The sequence below is a fragment of the Pelodiscus sinensis genome, chromosome 3 (assembly GCF_049634645.1).
Source record: "Pelodiscus sinensis isolate JC-2024 chromosome 3, ASM4963464v1, whole genome shotgun sequence".
Taxonomy (NCBI): domain Eukaryota; kingdom Metazoa; phylum Chordata; order Testudines; family Trionychidae; genus Pelodiscus; species Pelodiscus sinensis.
The window spans coordinates 8,897,463-8,918,712 of record NC_134713.1 but is presented as its reverse complement, the minus strand read 5'-3'; the positions used below and the strand labels follow the sequence as shown (position 1 = coordinate 8,918,712).

Here is a 21,250-nt window from a genome sequence, read left to right as displayed (position 1 = left end):
ATATCCAACCTGGACCTCTCCCACCACAACTTGAGACCATTGCTCCTTGTTCTGCCATCTGTCACTACTGAGAAAAGCCTTTAAACCTCTAAGCCATAAATGCTTAGATTTCAAAAAAGAGATTTAGGTTCCTAAAACAGTTAGCTATTATGACCCTAAGTGCAGCAATGCTTAAAAGCCTTTAAAAATCTGGGCTTTCAGTGCCTTGACCAAAACCAAGAAAGGACTCAGCAGTGGAGCCAGGAATCAAACTGAGATCTCCTGAGTCCCCTTTGGGTTCCATCATCACAAATTATCCTCCTGCATTGTTTAGTAGTTAATTTCTCAGAAATCAACCCACATAGGTGGTGGGTGAACACCCAGCTAGGGAAGGTAAATCCCACCCCGAGCCTTCTGCCCAAAGTCCCACCTCTTCCACAACCTCCCGCCATTGAGCCATGCCTTAGCTTCATTGTAGGTTATTGCCCCCAGCCCCTGAACATTCTCAAACCCTTTAGATTCCCCCAGCTCAGCGGACAGCATAGCCCCACCCTTCCTGGTCATCCAGAGTGCTTGGCAGGTGGAGATCTGGGTAGCTGTGCCATGGCCCCAGCCCTCCTGGGCAGCCACACTGCAAAGGCTGGGCAGCCACATCATGGCCTCAGCCATCCTGGGCGACCAGATCGTAGGCAGATTTGGGAAGGTGATGCCTTCCTTTGCCTACATTACCCACCATCCATAATCCACCCCTTTATGTCCTTAATTCTGTGTTGCTCCTTTTGTTGACCTCTGTCTTGTACTGAGGTGCCAAGAGCTGTATGCAAAAATCTAGGTGCAGTCTCACCAGTCAGGGACTATCAGGCTACGTCTACACTACAGAGTTTTCGTGCAAAAACTCGCAGAGCGTCCACACCTCACAAGCGTTTTTGCACAAGAAAATGTACAGTGAATTGACAGAACAGAGGGGTTTGTGCGGAGTAGGTAATCCTCTTTTTATGAGGAATAACTCCTTTTTGCACAAGAGTTATAGCACAAAGAGGTGTGTGTGGACAGGCAATGGGTGTTTTTGCAAAAAAACAGCCTATCAAAACAAGCACAGGTGCCCTGGTGGCCATTCTGTTAATGGCAATCAGAGCATTCTTGTGAGAGAGCGTCCATGCAGTCCGGATGCTCTCTTGTGCAAAAGTGCATCACTTTTCCGATGTGTTTTTGCAGTGTGTATGTGCTCTTGCGCAAGAAGTTTTGCAGAAGATCTGTTCCACAAAAAGCTTCTTGCGCAAGAAGCCTGCAGTGTAGACGTAGCCTCATTTAGCTGTGCTTCCAAACTACTATCTTTCTACAGTAGTGGTGCGCAACCCATGGGTTACAACCCCCAAGGGGGTCGCGAATGTCTTTCCAGGGGGGTCGCGGTGCTTAGATCCAGTGTAGCCAGACAGAAACCCCCCTTGTAACATCCATTTTTGCTTGCCTGGAGCATACAGGGCACACAGAGCAGAAGGCCCAGGCTGTGTGACCGTGAATGGCTGTAAACAGAGATACGCCAATTGCTGACCAAGAGGCTGCCAAGGAGTGCCCTTGACTGAAACCCATATTGATACAAACACACATCCATCCGTGGGGGGAGGAATCTCTCGCCCAGTAAAAAATGTCTAGTGCTCACAATTTAGTTATCTCTCTTGCAAGTGTAAATTAACTTGAAACTTGCTTGTAAGAACTGGCGCCACAAAACGGACCAGTACAATTCGGCATCTTAGATAAGAAAGAGAATACGGGCCCCCCAGGGGTATAAAGATAGGTCCAGCAGCGCATTTTCTCTGAGTGTCAATCTACCATCTATCTGCTGGTCGGGTTTGGTGTTTGATCTCCCGAGGTTCCAAGGGGACGCCCACCTCGTATTCGTCTTTCCTAGGAATTGAGAGACCGGCCCTGGCCTGACACGCTGGAGTCGAGAGGCACAGAAAGGGGTAAAAATTGTACCTGGATGTGGTCCTTTGTTTAAGTATATATATACATAGACTTAGAGCTCTTTAAAGATTAAGCTGTCACTTAGTACCATTATTTCTATTTTCTATCTTTATTTTCTTTGTAACCATTTTTAAAATCTGTATTTGTTAGCATTTAAGAAATAGAGCAATAGCCATTGTAACCATATACTTTTATAAGTCTTTTAATAAACCTGTAACTGTTTAAGCTTTAACCTGACTCCTTCAGTTGCTGTAACAGAACCAAGCACAATTTAAAAGAACTTCAGCCGGTCATAAAGGGACAGACATAGGGAGAGCTTGGGCGTTTGGATCTGTGTCACTCCCAGGTGACAAGATCCGTTGGGGCACCTTTCCAGCCTTTCCCAGGCTGCCCGCTGCGAAGGAACTTTGTGTTCTAGCAGTTAAAATCTAAGGTGTAATAAGCTCTTCCTATATAACGGGGCGTCTGTTGGCCTGCTGGCCACCCTCTGCGATGGGACCCTGGTCCTAGCAGTAAAGACACGGACGTTAAACCTTTTCTCGGAAGCATACACACACATACTGCCCTGACCGTCGGCTGACATCCAGCCAGCTGGTGGCTGGGTCCAGCAGTTGGCAGCCCCCAGAGAGAGGCGCCTAGATCTGACCGGCCGGGGGCTGGGCCTGGCAGTTGGCGGCCCCCACAGCACAGGGGTCGTAGATCAAAAAAGGTGGCACACTACTGTTCTACAGGACCAGAGCACCCTCTGTCTATGTCTAGACTGCAGGCTTCTCTCAGAAGAAGCTTTTCCAGAAGAGGTCTTCCAAAAAAACTTCTTCCAAAAGAGAACGTCCACACAGCAAAAGTGCATCAAAAAAGCGATCTGCTTTTTTGAAAGATAGTATCCACACTGAATGGATGCTCTCTCACGTTTAAGCTCTGATTACTATGGATGAGTGGCTACCAAGGCACCTATGCTTTTTCCCCTTTCCTCTTCTTTTGAAAGAACTCCCTCTTCTCCGTCCACACACGCCTTTTCCCAAAAGAACTGTTTCAGAAAAAGGCTTCTTCCTCATAGAAAGAGGTTTACCAATGTCGGAAAAACCCCTCTGTTCTTTTGACTTTTTTTTCGAAAGTACATGATTGCAGTGTGGATGTAAGTGAATTTTTTGGGGAAAAATAACCATTTTTCCAAAAAGACTCTTCAGTGTAGACACACTCCCAGTCTCAATCTCCTTTTTTCATTGTCCCTCTACAGAAGAGACTAGTGTGTGCAAATTAAAGATGCTTTTATCTGTAACATCCATGAAGGAAATCCTATGTCTCTGATGAACCTAGCTTCCTCAATTTCCTGTTTGCCAAACAGCTGTCTGCATTGGATGGGTCTTGGGAACATTTTTTGGGGAAATCTTCTGCTATCTCTCCTAGAACCCAGACTCCTTCAGTTAGCAAGAATAAGGATTTGCACACACAGAAAGAGAGAGACCGCTGTGGAAACAAAACGAATGAATAGAAAACAATCCAATAAAAGAGCCTATCCTATCATAACATTTGCGGTTCTGGCATTTGCTGGCTTTGGAGTAGGTTCAAAATAAATGAAGGAAATGTGCATTTCATTAAATGCTAATATTTGGAAGACCGGGGGGGGAATGATGAAATGCTTCCAAATGCATTCGCAAGGACACTGCACACAAAAGCAGGTTCCCTGTTCACTTTTATTTATAAAGTTGTGACCTTGGAGTTAATGCATGACGTGGAAAGAAAGGAGGCTGTTTTCTCAGACAATTGCTATACCTATTTGAACCAACTTGTCCAGCGCTCTGCTTCATTTTTCAGCCATTACAGTGGCATCTTTCTATAGGCATTTTGATCTTTTGTCCAAACAGTCGCTATTTGCGGCTCAAAGGAGCAGCAAGCTTCAAATCAGGCACATGAAAGAGAAGCAAAATCTTTACCATATAAGGATAAAATAAACTGGATTCTGCATCTTAAATACCACGGCAGGTAAATCAATTCTAACCCACATTTCCCTAATCTGTAAAGTTCTTATTAGTGACTGAGCCTTGGGAACTACTCCTAGCTCACCCAGAACTAACTACGTGCAATCGCTCAGATGTTTAAGTGCTTCTTTTGTCAAACAAGGGGAATTTAAATGGCCAACCCTCCCAGTTTCAGCAGGAGCTTCCTGGAATCTGGTTTGATGTCCCAGAGGCTCCTGAAGCCAAACTGGGAGATCAGCCACTAAAAGTCTGGAGGTGCAGTACGGCCAAGACGAGTTCCTTTCATGTACTGGCACCATGTCACTTCCAGAAGCAGCTGTCATGTCCCGCCCTGCATCCCCTAGGCTGGGAAGAGCAAGGGTCTCCATTTGCTTCCTCCACCCTGAGCAATGACTCTGTAGCTCCCATTGGCTGGAAATTGGCCAATGGGAGCTGAGGGGGAAATGCTGCAACTCTCCCATTAGAGGTTGAAGGGACATGCTGGTCACTTCTGAAAGCAGTGTGGGGACAAGCCAGGTATCTAAGGTAAACGCTGCCCAACTGGAGTCAACACCCTGACCCCCACCCACACTCCAACCTCTTGCCTCAGCCCTGACCACTTTCCAGAGCCTATACCCTGCAGCTCCTTCCATACCCTGAACCCCTCCTGCACCCCAACCATGTGCACCAGCCCTGAGCACCCCCTACCAGAGCCTGCACTCCCTGAACTCCCTGCCATACCCTCCCAGAATCTGCATCCCTCCCACACACCAACCCCCATCCCATCCTGGTGAAAGTGAGTGGGAGGGGGAGAACAAGTGATGCTGTGGAGGATGAAGCGCTAGGATGAGAGGCCTCAGAAGAATTGGGGTTAGATGCAGGTCCTCATGGAAGGCGCAGAACAGGGGGTGGGTCAAAAGATGTTGGGTTTGTGTGACTGGACAGTTGACAGTCCTAAGGAAAACGCTGCTCACTTGCCTCTTACTCTAAAACAGGGGTGGAGAACCTTTTTGGAGCTAAGGGCTGCTGATCCAGAGAAAAACCAGTCAGGGGCCCCACACAAGTGAGATGCCCCCAAAAAACCAACCCAATTGGCCCCCAACTGAGAAGCAGAAAGACATTCCCTACGTTCCTCTCCCACACCAGAACCTAAAGGGGCCCAGCCTAGCAGATTTTCTGTGCTCCATAGAATCATAGAGCTGGAAGAGACCTCAGGAGTTCATCAAGTCCAGCCCTCCAGTCTCATGGTGGGTCAGCAGGGAAGCTGGAGTGCTAGTGCGGGCTCCCCAATGCTGGGAGGCGGTCCTGAGCCTCGGGGGCCAGATCCAGGCAAGCTGAAGGCTGCATCTGGCCCCCGGACCTGAGGTTCTCCAGCCTTGCTCTAAAAGTATTAAGCCGAGCTCAAAAATTCAGTGAATTCTTACCCTAACAAGTGGAAGAGATGAGACTAGTATGCATAGTCTGTTGGATACAAACCTGGCATTCCTCTTCCTCCGAGCCAGGGCTATTCTGAGAGGTAAAAAAAGCAGGACAATTTGGGGTCCTTTATGAAGTGATAGGTCCATACGGCTGTTTCAGAAAGATTCATAGAATCATAGAACTGGAAGAGACCTCAGGAGGCCATCAAGTCCAGCCCTCCAGTCCCATGGCGAGTCAGCAGGGAAGCTGGAGTGCTAGTGCAGGCTCCCCAATGCTGGGGGGAGGCTTCCTTGCCCAAAGCAGGACCAATCCCAACTCAATCCCAAATCTATCTAGCCAGGGCTTTGTCAAGCCGAGACTTAAAAACCTCCAGTGATGGAGATTCCACCACCTTCCTTGGTAACCCATTTCAGTACTTCACCACCCTCCAAGTGAAATAGTTTTTCCTAGGTTATGTCTAGACTACATGGCTCCGTTGACAGAGCCATGTAGATGAGTTTACTAGACATAGGAAAATGAAGCGTCGATTTACATAATCGCCGCTTCATTTACATCAAAATGGCTGCCACACTGTGCCGATCAGCTGCTTGGCGGCACAGGGAGGTAGCCTGTATGCTCCACAGTCGACAATGGAAGCTTTTGTCGACCGCTCCATTATGCCTTGTGTAATGACGTTTACTGGAGTGATCGACAAAGGCTTCCGTTGTCAACCGCAGAGAGTCCAGACTACTGCACTGTGCTGCCAAACCACTGATCGGCACAGCGCAGTGGCCATTTTGATGTAAATGAAGCGGCAATTATTTAAATCGACGCTTCATTTTCCTGTCTAGTAAACTCATCTACATGGCTCCGTCGACAGAGCCATGTAGTCTAGACATACCCCCAATATCCAACCTAAACCTCTTCCACTGTAACTTGAGACCATTGCTCCTTGTTCTGCCATCTATCACTACTGTGAACAGCTTTTCTCCATCCTCTTTGGAACCTCCCTTCAGGATATTGAAGGCTGCTATCAAATCCCCCCTCACTCTTCTCTTCTGCAGACTAAACAAACCCAAATCTCTCAGTCTCTCCTCATAGGTCCTGTGCTCCAGCCCCCTAATCATTTTGGTCACCCTACGCTGAACCCTCTCCAATGTGTCCACATCTTTTCTATAGTGGGGGGCCCAGAACTGGACACAATACTCCAGGTATGGTCTCACCAGAGCTGAATAAAGGGGAATAATCACTTCTCTGGATCTGCTGGCAATGCTCTTCCTAATGCAATCTAATATGCCATTAGCCGTCTTGGCTACAAGGGCTCACTCTTGGCTCATATCCAGCTTCTCATGCACTGTAATCCCTAGGACCTTGTCTGCAGAGCTGCTACTTAGCCATTAGGTCCCCAGCCTATAACAATGCTTGGGATTCTTCCATCCCAAGTACAGGACTCTACATTTGTCCTTTTTGAACCTCATCAGATTTCTTTTGGCCCAATCCTCTAATCTGTCTAGGTCACTCTGGACCCTATCCCTGCCCTCCAGTGTATCTACCTTTCCCCCTAGCTTAGTGTCATTCACAAACTTGCTAAGGGTGAAATCCATCCCCTCATGTAGGTCATTAATAAAAATGTTGGACAAAACCAGCCCTAGAACGGATCCTTGGGGCACTTCACTAGAAATCGACCACCAACCTGACAATGAGCCGTTGATCACTACCCATTGAGCCTACAGTCTAGTCAGCTTTCTATCCATCTTACAGTCCATTTATCCAATTCATACTCTCTTAACTTGCTGGCAAGAATATTGTGGAAGACGGCATAAAAAGCTTTGCTGAAGTCAAGGTATATCACATCCACTGACTTTCCCATATCCACAGAGCCAGTTACCTCATCATAGAAGCTAATCAGATTGGTCAGGCACGACTTGCCCTTCATGAATCCATCTTGATTATTCCTGATCACTTTCCCCTCTTCCAAGTGCCTCAAAAAGGCATCTCCCTGAGTGCAGGGCCACCTCCCCAGTAGCTATCAAGCTCATACTCCACCACCAATGGTTCTAAAGTTTAAAAACAAAGAGGTTGGGAATTATTTTCTGACCCTGACAAACATACTCTTGTCTTCATTACTGCTGAAGCATTTTTGATCCAGCTTGCCAGAAAAATTCAGTCCAAGGCACATCCCACGCATGGGAAATTTCAGCACAAATGGATAAAGGTTTTACAAACTGAGAAGGAACTGAAAACAATGGGCAAAGATGGAAAGGGCCCTCTTGCTGGATGAATGGATCACTGCCCAAAAATCCACGCCATAATCAAGTCCGGAGCTAAGAGATGTACTATGTCTTTTATTGCAGCCTTGAAGTGTAGGAGGTATTGTGTACAGTGGGCAAGAGGAGAGAAGATAGGACTATTGCAGTTTGCTTTTATATGTGCCTAGCTCTGCTGATGACTTCCTGTGTGCCTCAGTTTCCCCATCTATAACATAGGGACATTGTGCCTCAAAAGTATCACAGATAGTTTGGGATGCCTTGTTCATTTAATGTGGGCAAAGTGGCATGAAATTGCCAGCGCAAAGGGGAAACAGTTATCTGCTACATTGAGTGCCTACTCTCACCTTTGTAGGTCAAGCTATGGGCTTCCTCCCCATCGTTAAAGCACCAAATGTGTATCCACACCACCCCTGCCCTCAGCTTCATGCCCTCTTGCCCAGAGCTGCAAGAAAGGGGAAGCACAGATGCAGGGGAGCTACTCCTTTGGCAGGGGAATTCTCCCATGGTCAAGTGCCACAGCAGAGCACATCGGAACAAGTAGGCGGGGGGCTGGACTCGATGACCTCTCGAGGTCCCTTCCAGTCCTATGATTCTATGATTCTAAGTGCACATGACCTCATTGTTGGCACACAAGACAAAACTCACTCCGCTCATGGATGGAAAAACTTAGAGGGAACACTGCTCCTCAGTGCTTCTGGGGATCAATGTCGAAGTAGCAGGTCCACAGAGAGGGAGCCTGCCTCGGAGAAACTTCAAGGCTTCCGTATAGTGTGGACACGCTGTTTTGAAATAGTTATTTCGGGAGTTATTATTTCAAAATAAGTTATTGCGAAATAATTTCCTAATAATTATCCAGGCAAAATTCCCCACTGAAGGCATGCCTTGAATAAAGACTGGGCTGAATACTCAGGATAAAGCCCATAAAGGGATCGTCACATTCAAATATATATGCAAAAACATTCCTCCAGAACTTGAGTTGACTCAAATAGGGGATTTTATTTCTTCAATAATTATTTTTAAAACAAATATTCACGTTATGAGCTTCGATTCAGCTAGCTAACTTCTAGTCTGAGATACCCTGACATCAATGAACCCTGATTATCATTTACACTAAGGCTGTGTCTAGACTGGCCAGTTTTTCCGGAAAATCAGCCGCTTTTCCAGAAAAACTTGCCAGCTGTCTACACTGGCCACTTGAATTTCCGCAAAAGCACTGACTTCCTACTGTAAGAAATCAGTGCTTTTTGCAGAAATACTATGCTGCTCCCATTCGGGCAAAAGTCCCTTTTTGCACAAAACATTTGCGCAAAAGGGCCAGTGTAGACAGCTGAGATTTGTTTTGCACAAAAGTGCATCTAGCTTGGCCACGGACGCTTTTCCGCAAAAATTTTTCCGTTAAAAGCATTTCCGCAAAATCATGCCAGTCTAGACGTAGCCTAAGGGTTCATCGACACACAGAGTTGGAGTTGTTCAGGAACAGTTGTACCTGAAAAAACTCCATCTCTGGACACTGTGGGTATGTCTAGATTAGATTTCTAGACATAGGAAAATGAAGCGGCAATTTAAATAATCGCCGCTTCATTTACATCAAAATGGCTTCCGCGCTGTGCCGATCAGCTGCTTGGCGGCACAGCGAGGTAGTCTGGATGCTCCGCAGTTGACAACGGAAGCCTTTGTCGACCGCTCCATTATGCCTCGTGGAATGAGGTTTACTTGAAGGCCCTTTTACACTGCTAGACCAGTCAATGAAAATCAAGCCCAATGGACTTGCAAAATGATGTAAATCAGCACAGAATCTGGACCAGTATCTCTTTAGTATCAAAGTTTTTTTAAACAAGTTCTTCTTATTTATTAGCTGGCTCTGACCTGTATTATTTATTCTTTGTATTGCTGCAGCTCCCAGGGGTCTAACCCAGTGATTTTCAAAAACTTTCTCATGATCCTGTTGAAGAAAATTGTTGATGCCCATGGATGCAACATAATTTGACTAGAGCGTGGGCTCTCGGATGGGACTGAGGATCAGAACTTTGGGTGTAGGAGGGGGCTCCAGCTTTGGGGGTGTCAGGGCTGGGGCAGAAGGGGCTTACCTCAACCAGCTCCCATTCAGCGGTGTAGCAGGGGTGCTAAGGCAGCTTCCTGCCTTTCCTGGCACCGCAAACCAAGCTGCTCCCCAGAAGCAGACAGCAGCAGGTTCTCAGCCAATGGGAGTGCAGAGCTAGTGCTCAGGGCAGGAGCAGTGCACAGAGCCCTGTGCAGTCTCTTCCCCTCCTTTCCCCTCCAACCTAGGAGTTGGGACTGTTGCCAGCTGCTTCTAGGGCACAGCACAGTCTGCGGTGCCAGGACAGGTAGGTAGCTGCCTTAGCACCCCCATTGGTCACTTGCTCCCCCTGCAGCAACGAGACCCAGTGCCTGACATTCCAGGACCCAGCACTGGGTCGCAACCCTAAGTTTGAAAACCCTAACCTGAAATCAGGACCCCTTTGTTGTAGATGCTGTCCAAATAGGGTGTGTCTAAACTACATGCCTCCGTCGACGGAGGCATGTAGATTAGCCAGATCGGCAGAGGGAAATGAAGCCGCGATTAAAATAATCGCGGCTTCATTTAAATTTAAATGGCTGCCCCGCTCTGCCGATCAGCTGTTTGTCGGCAGATCGGGGCAGTCTGGACGCGATGCGCCGACAAAGAAGCCTTTCTTGATCGGCACAGGTATGCCTCGTGAAACCAGGTTTACCTGTGCCGATCAAGAAAGGCTTCTTTGTCGGCGCGTCGCGTCCAGACTGCCCCGATCTGCCGACAAACAGCTGATCGGCAGAGCGGGGCAGCCATTTAAATTTAAATGAAGCCGCGATTATTTTAATCGTGGCTTCCTTTCCCTCTGCCGATCTGGCTAATCTACATGCCTCCGTCAACGGAGGCATGTAGTTTAGATGTACCCATAGGGAATAGGAGACAGACCCTGCCCTGAAGAGGTCATATACTAAGGATTGGCATGGCACTTTAAAAGTCATCCCAGTGCTGGGGTCTGGGCATCCCCACGAGAGCAGAACCATGACCCAGTTGTGATTCACAGTCTGTCCTCCCCTCTTGGCTCCATGGGGACAACAAACCCCGCAAGCCAGGGAGTTAAGGTTGAGGGGTAGCAATGTGGAGCCATGGTTCTGTTCATTTCTTGCCCCTCCTCACCACCTTCCTGGCAGGAGCAGCAGCCTGACAGTGGCCAGCTTCCCCCAAACTGCACAGAGTCTGGCAGTGCATGGGATCTGTGCCGGAGAGCACTCTCTTGTTCCTCCATAGATAGACACATGGCTGAGCTCAAAACTGAGCCCCTAATAATGCATCATTCAAAAGCTGCTAGTTCAGGAAGAAGGGAAAAGCCCAGCATTGCTCCACCAGTCACTTCCAGCAAGTGGAACCTCTGCTCTCTTCTGTGCCATGGAAAAAAGAAAGCAAAGGCCCCACCCTACCAATCCTCTAATTCAGTTGCTGCCAGTGAAATCAACATATGTTGGGACAAGCCTGCAGGATCCAGCCTCACTCTGGTGAACAAAGCACCAAAATGCAGACAGCAGCCAAAGATGAACTGCATCCAATTAAGCTAAACTAATAAACATATGACACAGTCTTGCTGAGTTTGATAGTCAAAGAAATTATTAATTATTATTAATGATAATAATAATCGTCTGGGTGTGCAAGCCAACAACATAAAATAAAAGCCATTACTTCATCATAAAAACATTAGCAGCAAAACTGAAGAGGCATGCGGGCTAACCTCAAGTGATGTAATAGTCTAGCCTTCAAATAACATGGCTGATGCAACATACAGATGGAAGTAAAGGAAGGGACTTGTCAATACATCATCACTGCTCATCCCCTTTTTTCTGCTTCAAATATATACCAGGCTGGTAGGCTTCCATGCATTTTAATTACTTGGAAATTGGTCCTCTGCACATGAGAGCTCGTGGGCAGCGAGCCACAAGAGACTAGAGTCCTTCCTACTTTTATAAACTATTTTTTAAAATAAATATTAGGCCATGGTTTCTTTGTAATTGACATTTTCCTCCTCCATGTGCCTTCAAAGAGTTGTGGCAACAAACATTTCTCCTCTTATTTTTGTTTTCCAGGTATTTTCTTGTATGTGGCACATCACTATCAATTGGTTGATTAACAATCATTCCATCACATGTCCTAGCTCAGAAGTTAGCTGTTCAATTACAACTTCTCTTGGATTTTGGAGCAGATTCTGAGATCAGTTTCAGCAGTGTACATCCAAAGTAGCTCGACTGACTTTATGGGACTCACTCTGACTAGACCTAGGTATAACTGAGATCAGAATCTGACCTGAAACATTTCTGAATTAGCCAAGATGATTTAAAATATCCCATGAGAACTCTTTTTCAAAAGAAAATTGGGGTTTTGACTGAATTTACATTTTCAGAGGGTTTACTTTTTGTGGAAAATTTCAGCTTTTCACCAAAAAGTCAAAGACAAAACAATTTTGGCCAGAAATATTTCGGTTTCTCTCTTTTTTTTTCTTTTTAATGAAAACTTATATAAATCTCTGGAAAATTTTGATATATATTTTTTTTCATTCTTAGCAAAATTTTCCATCGGGAAAAAAAATCCAAACAGGCCTAAGAATTATGCAGAATTGAAGTGGTTAAGTTAAATGGTATTAAATCCCCAAGTGGCGTTATTAGTCAAAATTAAAATGACCTTAGTTCAGTTTAGGGCAAATCTACATTTAAAATGCCTCATCACAAGTAGCGCTTTAGGCTTTGTCTACAGTTCTCAGTTGAAAGTGCAGCACTTTAATGCAGCAGTGTGGTCACTGCATCAGTGCTGGGGGAGGTAAGTTAAAGCGAGCCTGTTTACACTGGTGATTTACAGTGCTGTAACTTGTTGCACTCAGGGGAAGGGGGATGTTTTTTCACAGTTCCTGAGCAGGAAAGTTACAAGGCAGTAAAGTGGAAGTGTAAATAAGTCCTGAACAAAGACACTATAAATCAATAGACGAGAACTCTCCCATTACCATAGTTAATCCATCTCTGAGAGGTGCTAGGAGAACTAGTCCCACTGACATAAGCTATGTCTAGACTACACTCTATTTTCGAAAGAGGATATGCAAATTCCACGGGAATTTGCATATCTTCTTCCGATCTCACTTTCAAAAGTGAAAGTAGTCTGGACACGGGTTTTTTTGGGAAAAAAAAAACCCCTTTTTTCAAAAAAAACCCCACTCTTCCTTAAAAAATGAGGTTTACGCGGGGTTTTTTTTTTTTAAAGGGTTTTTTCCCCCGGAAAAAAACGCATCCAGACTACTTTCGCTTTCGAAAGCTCTGCTTTCAAAAGTGAGATAAAAAGAAGCTATGTAAATTCCCACTTAATTTGCATATCCTCTTTCGAAAATAGAACGTAGTTTAGACGTACCCATATTGCTGTCTCCACAGGGGGGTTAAGTCACTATAGCTACATTGCTCAGGGGTGTAGCTGTAGTTATACCAATATAAGCCTGTAATATAGATCAGAGTTTAAAGCAGTTTCACTAATCAGCGTCAAATTGACACCTTTAGTTAATTTGGATAGTTTCCCTGAATGTCACTGTGTGGACAAGCCCTTCGTCTCACAATGCGATCCTGCTGGGTGCAGAACTCTTTTGAAAATCCAGCTCCTAGTGTTGGGGCTCCTGACTTGGGAATCTGGCCATTAGGGCAAGGGATCTGAACCAAAGCCCATGGAACTGAACAGCAAGAGTCTCATGGATGTGAGTGGGCTCTGGCTCAGGCCCACAGAGAAAGAGAATGAGAGACAGTGGTGGAGTTTGTGCCTGTTTTGCTTTCATATGGAATTAATGGTGGCTTAATGGGGTATGAAAGGATGTTTTACTGGAAACAATGAGGAACAATTGTCTAGCTCACGTTTCATTTCACAGGTCATTATTGCATTAAGAAGTAAATCGACCAAGTCCGGTAAATAACAGTCTGCGTATTGCCGAGAGCACCAAACCAACAATCTTAGCAGTTGCCAAATAATATCTTTGTCATTTTTAACCCTTGCAGGGATCTGCCGGAGGCTAAACAATTACAGTCTTCACCCACCCCTAGCAGGTAAACATTATTCATTTGACTTCGCATCCCCTTTTCCTGCCAAACCCCACGAGGCTGTGGTTTTGCATTGTTGTTTTGTTTATTAGCCAACCTAGCCAACACTGTGTGTCTGGTGGCCTTGAAAAACAACACATATTTTAGAGACTGCTGCAGGCGTCTTTAAACAGGCTGCTTCCTCTGCAAAATTAATTGTTGCAAAGTGCACTGTTTCCCTTGTAAACCTCTTCAAACTAATAGTCAGCAGTTTGGTGGGATTGCGGATATGCCTGAAAGACCCAGGGAAATTAATACAATTGTGCGTTGAGATACAAGTCACATTTGTATTATAATTGCAGGAACGTAAGGATCTAGTTTCTCTTTTATGTCTATGTGCCGCTCCCACTAAAGCTTTGAGAGGCAGCATGGCCTAGTGGATAGCTAGTCAGAATTGCTGCGGTCTGTTCTTGGCTCAGCCTCTGACCTGTCAAGTCATCTCTCTGCCTCTATTTCCCCTCCCTCTCTTTGTCTTGTCTATTGAGATTGTTAGCTCTCTGGGACAAGACAGCCATGTGTCTGCTGAGTGCCAGGAAAAGGAGCTCTGATCTGGTCTGTAATCTCTAGATACTGCTGTGATTAAAGCAAACAGATGATGATGTTGAGGCAACGCCATAAAGAGATGGCTGGTGTAAGAGGGCTTGAGGGGACATGCCAGGGGAGCTACTCAAAGGCATGAGGGGGATGTTTCCAAGTTAGTCGTCTCCCTCCATCCTGTTTTCCAACTGCTGTAAACCCTCCTCACTCCCACCCACCACTTTCTGTGGGTACGTCTACACTGCACATTAAGGCCAGGTCTGTGGTACCCAGGCTTGTGCATTCGGTATTTCCAAGCCCATGCCTGAGCACCCAAAAGTGGGTTTCCCATTGCTGGGCCCGGGTCTCCCAGCAGAGTTCACACAAACATTTTGCGCTATACAGACTTTCTGACTTGGAGTTGTGGCTCAACCCCCTGTTCCTCTAGAGGTCCTGACCCTATCCTGCAAGCCCTTACTCTTATCCCACCTCTTTTTGTCCCTGCTCCACTCCAGCCCCAGCTCCACCACTTCCCCCAGGTCCACACTCTAGCCTCTTCTTGTTCTGCCCTGCCTCTACCCACCCCGTCCCCTGAGTGTGCCCCATCCCTTTCTCCCAGAGCCTCCTGCATGCCACAAAACAGCTGATTGCAACTGGCAGAAGAAGTATGAGTGGTGGAGGGAGCTAGCTTCCAGTGGGTGCTAAGCACCTGCTCATTTTTTTCCATGTCTGCTCCAGCCCTAGAGTTGGGGCTTATGATCCACACTGCAAAAAAGACAGGGCTTGGACCAAAGTCTCAGAAGGACTTGGGCTCTCACCTACTCTCCTAACTGGGTCCAATGACCTAGGTCCTGAATCAGATTGATTTGTGTGGAACAGAAGTGAAGACTGAGTTCAAACCTGAGTTTACTCTGCTGTGTAGAAATACCCGACGTGAACCATCCTTCCATTTCCACTTGCCAGCCTCATTAGTGGGCTAAGATCCAGCAAGCAAGGAGGCAGATTGGCCAAGTGGGCTTGAGAGTACATCTAGTTGCAACAGAACCCTGCAGCAGCAAGTCACAGAGTCTGGAACAGCAGACTCAGACGTATGTTACAGGGATTAAAATAGCAGGGTAAACATTCTTGTACAGGGTGGAGCCTGGGCCCTGAGACCCATGTCCCTTGTCAGATTTCAAAGCATGGGCTCCAGGCCAAGCATGAACATCTACATTGCTATTTTAGCCCTGTGGTGGAAGCCCCAATGAGCCTGAGTCAATTGATCCAGGCTCTTAGGTTTCCTCTTAGGCTTTTTGTTTGTTTTTTTACAGTGTGGATATATCCTGAGTGTGTGGGGTTGGGGAGAGAATCTTCACACACTAACTACTTACCTCTCCAGCTGTGACCGTCTATCTTATGTAGCAAGTGCCCCATCAAGACTTCTTGTCCTCAATAGGGAACAAAGCTTACTGGCTCCCAGTCATCTTTGCTTTTACGATGTGCTTTGCTGTGTAGACGCTCACTTTCAGAAGAAGTTTTTTCAGACGTTCTTCCGGAAAAGCTTCTTCCGAAAGAAGCCTGCAGTCTAGACAAAGCCTATGGCTGTGTCTACATTGGCCGCTACTCCATAATAGGGATGCTAATGTAGCACTTGGGAATAGGCAAATCCGCGGGGGATTTAAATATCCCCCGCGGGATTTGCATTTTCATGCCTGCCACTTTTTTCTGGCTTGTAGATAAGCCGGAGAAAAGCGCCAGTCTGGACGCAATCCTCCGGAAAATAAGCTCTTTTGAAAGTGGGAATAAGAGATCCTCCGGAAAAGAGCTTATTTTCTGGAGGATCGTGTCCAGACTGGCGCTTTTCTCCGGCTTATCTACAAGCCGGAAAAAAGCGGCAGCCATGAAAATGCAAATCCCGCGGGAGATATTTAAATCCCCCGTGGATTTGCCTATTCCCAAATGCTACATTAGCATCCCTATTACGGAATAGGGGCCAATGTAGACGTAGCCTAAGTGTTGTAATATGGCTAGGCACAAAGAATGTAAGCCATACTTACAGGATGGGGAACTCTATCCCAGGAGCAGCAACTCTGAAAAAGATGTGAGTCTCTGGTGGATAATCAGCTGAACATGGGCTCCCAGTATGGTGCTGTGACCAAAAGAGCGAATGCAATCCTTGAATTCATAAACAGGGGAGCTTCAAGTTGGAATAGAGAAGTTATTTGACCTTGCATTTGGCACAGGTGCAACTGCAGTCCAGTTTTGTTGCCTGCAGTTCCAGATAAATGGCAAAGAGGTCCAAGAAGAACCAGAAGAATGATTACAGGATTAGAATGGATGCTTTACAGGAATTAACTCAAGGAACTCAATCAATTTCATATAACAAAATCCAGAATTGCTTCAGTGCTACACTGACAGGAGAGCATCTCTTGCTGCGTAGTTAATCCACCCCCATGAGAAGCAGGAACAGGAGAAGCTCTCCCATCGTCTACACCAGGGGTTAGGTCAGCGTGACTGTCTTATCCAGGGGCGTGGACTTTTCACACCCCTGAGTGATGTAGTGATACTAGTTTAAATTTGTAGGGCAAACCTGACTTTTGTGTCTCATGTGAACTTACCAATGGGCTTTGAGTATGGAGTGTGCAGCAGCAACCTATGTTTGCATGAAGAGAAAAGTCCACTTTTTTGCGGAGATTATGTGTTGGCTACAGAAATATATTTTTTCCTCTATATCATAATGTGTATACCACCGCAACAGGCAATGCCCTGCCTTTACATGCCTAATGCTGCTGTATCAAAGCTAAGGGACAAATTCTCTTGAAATGGGTAACTAGCTGTAGGTACTTGGCTGCTAAGATACATAAAAACTCCAGTAATGGCATCTTATAGTTTTTCAAAACAGGGAAATGTTCTTTTCATCCATAGGTCCCCAATCTGACCAAGCTGTCTCCATCTACCTCTCTAACTTTGTCCTGAGCCTTCAACAGCCACAGAGAGCAAATTCGGCAGAAATCCGATGAAACAGCATCTGTTGCAAGGATAGCAGGAAAAGTTGAGCAAGGAGTATGATGCCTAGGCAAAACGCTTCCTTTCTGGTTGTATCTTCCCCTTAGTGCAGACCCACATTAACACTGTTGGTTTCTGTCCTGATTAAGTGCCTGGGCCACCTAAGAAGGATGATGTGTGTGTTGCTGTCCCATCTCAGTGGAGCTGATCCTATATCTCAAGCAACGGAGGCTCCTGACTTTAGTCCGATGACCCAGTAGGGCTGTTGTTAAACAAGCAAAAGCAATTCTTCTCTCTTAGCTCACACTAGCTGGACACAGATATTTAAATTTTGTCCTCAATAGGGAACAAAGCATACTGGCTCTCAGTTATCTTCAAAACTTGTTCTCAGCATGAGTTCTGGTGGATGCTCAACCAGGTTTCTGTCAGAAGCTATATGTTCACAACAATTAGAGAAAACCATAGAAACCTTTCTGATAATAGCAGATAAGTCTTTTTTTAAATAATAACTTGACAATTTTCCTTTAATTCTCCCAAAAAGCCAATGATATTCGTTAAAAAAGAACAGCATTTCTCTCTGTGAAAATAATTGCCTAAGTAAAAAATACTGAAATTTTGAAGCTGACAGTGCAACTTTTTCAGTCCTTGCAATTCCAGCAACCAGGTGATTTTTCTCAGATTTAATGCAACTACACTATATGATCATACATAGTCAGAATCTCTCACCCACATCTGATGGAATATACTAAAAGGCATACTGCCAAATAAAAAAATATTTTTCCAAACACAAAATATCTTTCCCTATGGCACTGTGACAGGACGTCCCTGTCCCGTCCCTCCTCCGCTGCCGGCGAAGCGCTGGGCAGCCGCCGCGGCGGGGAGGCTTACCCCTGCGCCGCCTGCTCTCGCGCCTCTCGGACATCGCCCGGGCTGACGTCAGGCAGGGCGACATCAGGGAAGCCCTGGGGTGGGCCGAGGGAGCGAGGAAAGACCCCGCCTCCCAGGGAGGGGGCGGAGTACCGGGCATCTCGGAGCGAGGATGTCACGCAGGGACGCCGGTGTAAGGCGGAGCGGTGGCCAGACATCAGCACGGCCCGCGCTGGGGAGTGGGCGAATGGGGCAGTGGCGGCCATTTCAAAAGCCCCACCAGCTCAGCCAGCCGAGAGGCCCTGAGCCTGGGAGAGGAGAGGTCCGGGTCCGGAGAAAGCGGCCAGCCGCGGACAAGAGCGGTTGCCCCCTTCGTCCGCAATCCTGTCCCACAAAGGGAAGGTGAGCTTCACGGGGGAGGGACCCTCGGGGGAAGGGAAGTAGCCCAGGGCAGAACCCGGTCAGTGCGTTTAGGCGGCACGCCCCACTGACTGGACCGGATCCTCTGCGGATCTGGGTCCTTAGGGCCCTGGGCTGGGGCCCGTGAGTGAGGGTGGGTCCGGGCCCCCCCTTCGCTCCTCCACGCTACCCTTGGCCGCCGTACCGAGGGTGTCGGGATAGCACTATTAGCAGGGTGAAAGTAATGCCGGTGATGAGCACCCAAGACAGACTGTAGACGGTCCAGCGTTGGACTGAGTGGAGACAGTCGATTGGGGCACTGAGGCACGGTGGGGGGAGGCGAACACGGGAGCGCCTCCTGACAGGCACAAAAAACACACCTGATTACTAACACTGAAAGATTTTTTTTACTGACATTTGACAATTATGCTAAGGTTTTACATTGTTTCCAGATTGGAAAATGAAAACAAACTGGTTAGTTTCACTTTTGTTTATAAGTCAATTTGTCTGGCAGTGCCAGAGATTGATTTTCTGGCATTTGATTTAGTGGGTCTAGTTAAGACCTGCTAAATTGAATGCTGAGTGTAGCTCTGGTCAGACTCAGTACTCCTCACAGTCGCAAGGAGTAAGGGAAGCCGACAGAAGCATTTGCTCATGTCAGCCTCCTCTGTGAAAACAGTGTCATGCTCGGCTTAAGCCTTAAGCTGACACTAACTACATATTTTATGTAGATAGAGTTGTGTACCGTAACCTGACCTTTCAGGTTTTGTACAGACCTGGTGTGAGTCAGGTTCTCATGCATGGGCACAATGCTACAATGTCTGAATAGCACCCACAGCAGATAAATGTTTATTTGTTCAATAAAAATACTGCCCTCAGATTTTGTTGTTGTTCTTTTTGTTCCTAGTTTTGGGGCAGACTTATGTTTTCAGAAGCTGAACAAAAGCTCACTTTGATCTGAAAAGGTGCTGAATACAAACAGGCTGGATTTTCACGTGCTCCCGAGTGATTTAGGAGCACAAGCCTCAAGGTTTTTTAATGAGCCTTATATGTACCTAAACAGAACTGCTGTTAAATTATGTTTTCCATGTAATAAATATTCTGTTTTCATCAAAAAAATCTTCAAAATGTTACTTAAAAAAATTTTTTTTAAAACCTTGACACATTTCTGACAAAAATGAGATTTTTTTTCAGGAAAATTTCCATTGATTGAAAAGCTACTTTCCTTCCAAAAATAATTCTGATGGAAAGTTCTGCCCCAAGTAACTTGAGTGTTTTTCAAAGTCCCATCTAACAGGTCTCCTTCAGCTCATTTCACTGGCACTATTTGTGCATTTTATTGAACAGAGAAATTAGCCTGAACCAAAATCCGGCTACAAATACCCATGAAATTTGAACTATTTAAAATATGGAGGCTTGTCTGCATAGTGAGTTACTGGGCAGTAAGCCAAGGTGATGTAGATACACACACCTACTTATTGCCTGGGATTTGGGGGGTTGTGCACCACAATGGGCTGGGGCAGTCCATGGGAGCTAAGTATGTGTGGCAGCTGTCAGCTGCTCCACGTGGCATCTAGAGTTGTAGGGACTGTACTGCTGGCCAGCAGCTGCCCCTCAGGACTCATGAGTATAGCTGTCCCCCATGCCTGCTGTCTCCTGTGGTCATTCGTGAGTATACCTGCTCCTTTTCCATTTGATGTAAAACAATCACATTCTACACACATCCCATTGTCCTGGCACAACTAAAACCTGAGCTTGCTTTAAGTTATGAGAAGAGGAAGCTGCCTACCAAATTTGGTGGTCCTAGCTCTTTCTGTTTAGGAGGAGTTCTTGAACAAACGGACGCACAGACATATGGCTGGACAGACAGATGCACAAACTCTCTAAAATATATAGTAGGTATATTTATTTGTTTGTTGAACTCTTTTATAAATTTGCATGACAAGTAACCAAAACTATTTGTTATCTGTACCCTAATGTCAAATGGTTCATACTGCAGCTAGTCAAAAACTTTCAAGTGCAGATTTTCTTCCATTCTTTACTTAATGGAAATTTTTGCCAACATTTCATTGGCTTACATTTTGGGGGTGATTTTAGTTTTTCGATGAATACTCTTAAAAGCCCTGCAAATAGTTGAGATGGAAAAAAACCAACAAGGACCATGCCAATAATAAAACACACTTTGTGACCGATTCTAGTTAATATCAGCTAACTTTTAAATTCATCTGTGCAGAGTTGTGTATCTTTTACATGAGGGGCACTGCCTGTGAGGATTCCTGGTGTTTAGGCATGGATTCAGTGTGTGACCCTGAGGAAATCGCAGCTGTGTAAAAATAAATGACGACCCCAACATTAATCAAAGTTTGTAATGTGCCAGATTTAAGGAAGTGCAAAGATTTTTTTATTGTAATGTAAAAAAAGGGTATTTTTTTCTGAAGAAACTGATGGGGTTTATTAAAGATGAGAAGAAAGAGGCATAATATAGTTAAAGCCCTTATGGTCCTGATCCGGTACACATGTGAGGGAACGACTTAGGCGAGGAAAGTTTCATCCATGGTTGTAGGATATGGGGCTGAAACAGTTAAACCGCCCAGAATCCGCAAAGAAAATGCTCCCATGCAGCCATATGGATTTTTAAGCCTCTCTTCACACACCCAGCATGGAAGTCATTCTGGATACTCTGAATAATAAATAATAATAATTTCATGACATGGTGGTGGATTACTCTGCGTGCTGAATTTGGAGCCATGCTAAAGGGCAGAAATAAGGAACAGT

General features: G+C 45.9%; 1 protein-coding gene across 15 annotated transcripts in view; it reads right to left on the bottom strand.

The window, feature by feature from the left end:
- The window catches only part of PKHD1 (PKHD1 ciliary IPT domain containing fibrocystin/polyductin), a 417,767-nt gene that overhangs the window by 77,478 nt on the left and 319,039 nt on the right, over window positions 1-21,250 (bottom strand). Inside the window, exon 60 of one of the 15 annotated variants that reach the window (XM_075923353.1) lies at window positions 18,686-18,833. The exons of the other annotated variants lie outside the window; for them this stretch is intronic. Within the exon in view, the coding sequence (XP_075779468.1) occupies window positions 18,703-18,833 (131 nt within the window). The 3' untranslated portion in view covers window positions 18,686-18,702. Of the gene's footprint in view, window positions 1-18,685; window positions 18,834-21,250 lie in introns of those variants that run through there. 15 annotated transcript variants of the gene reach the window in all.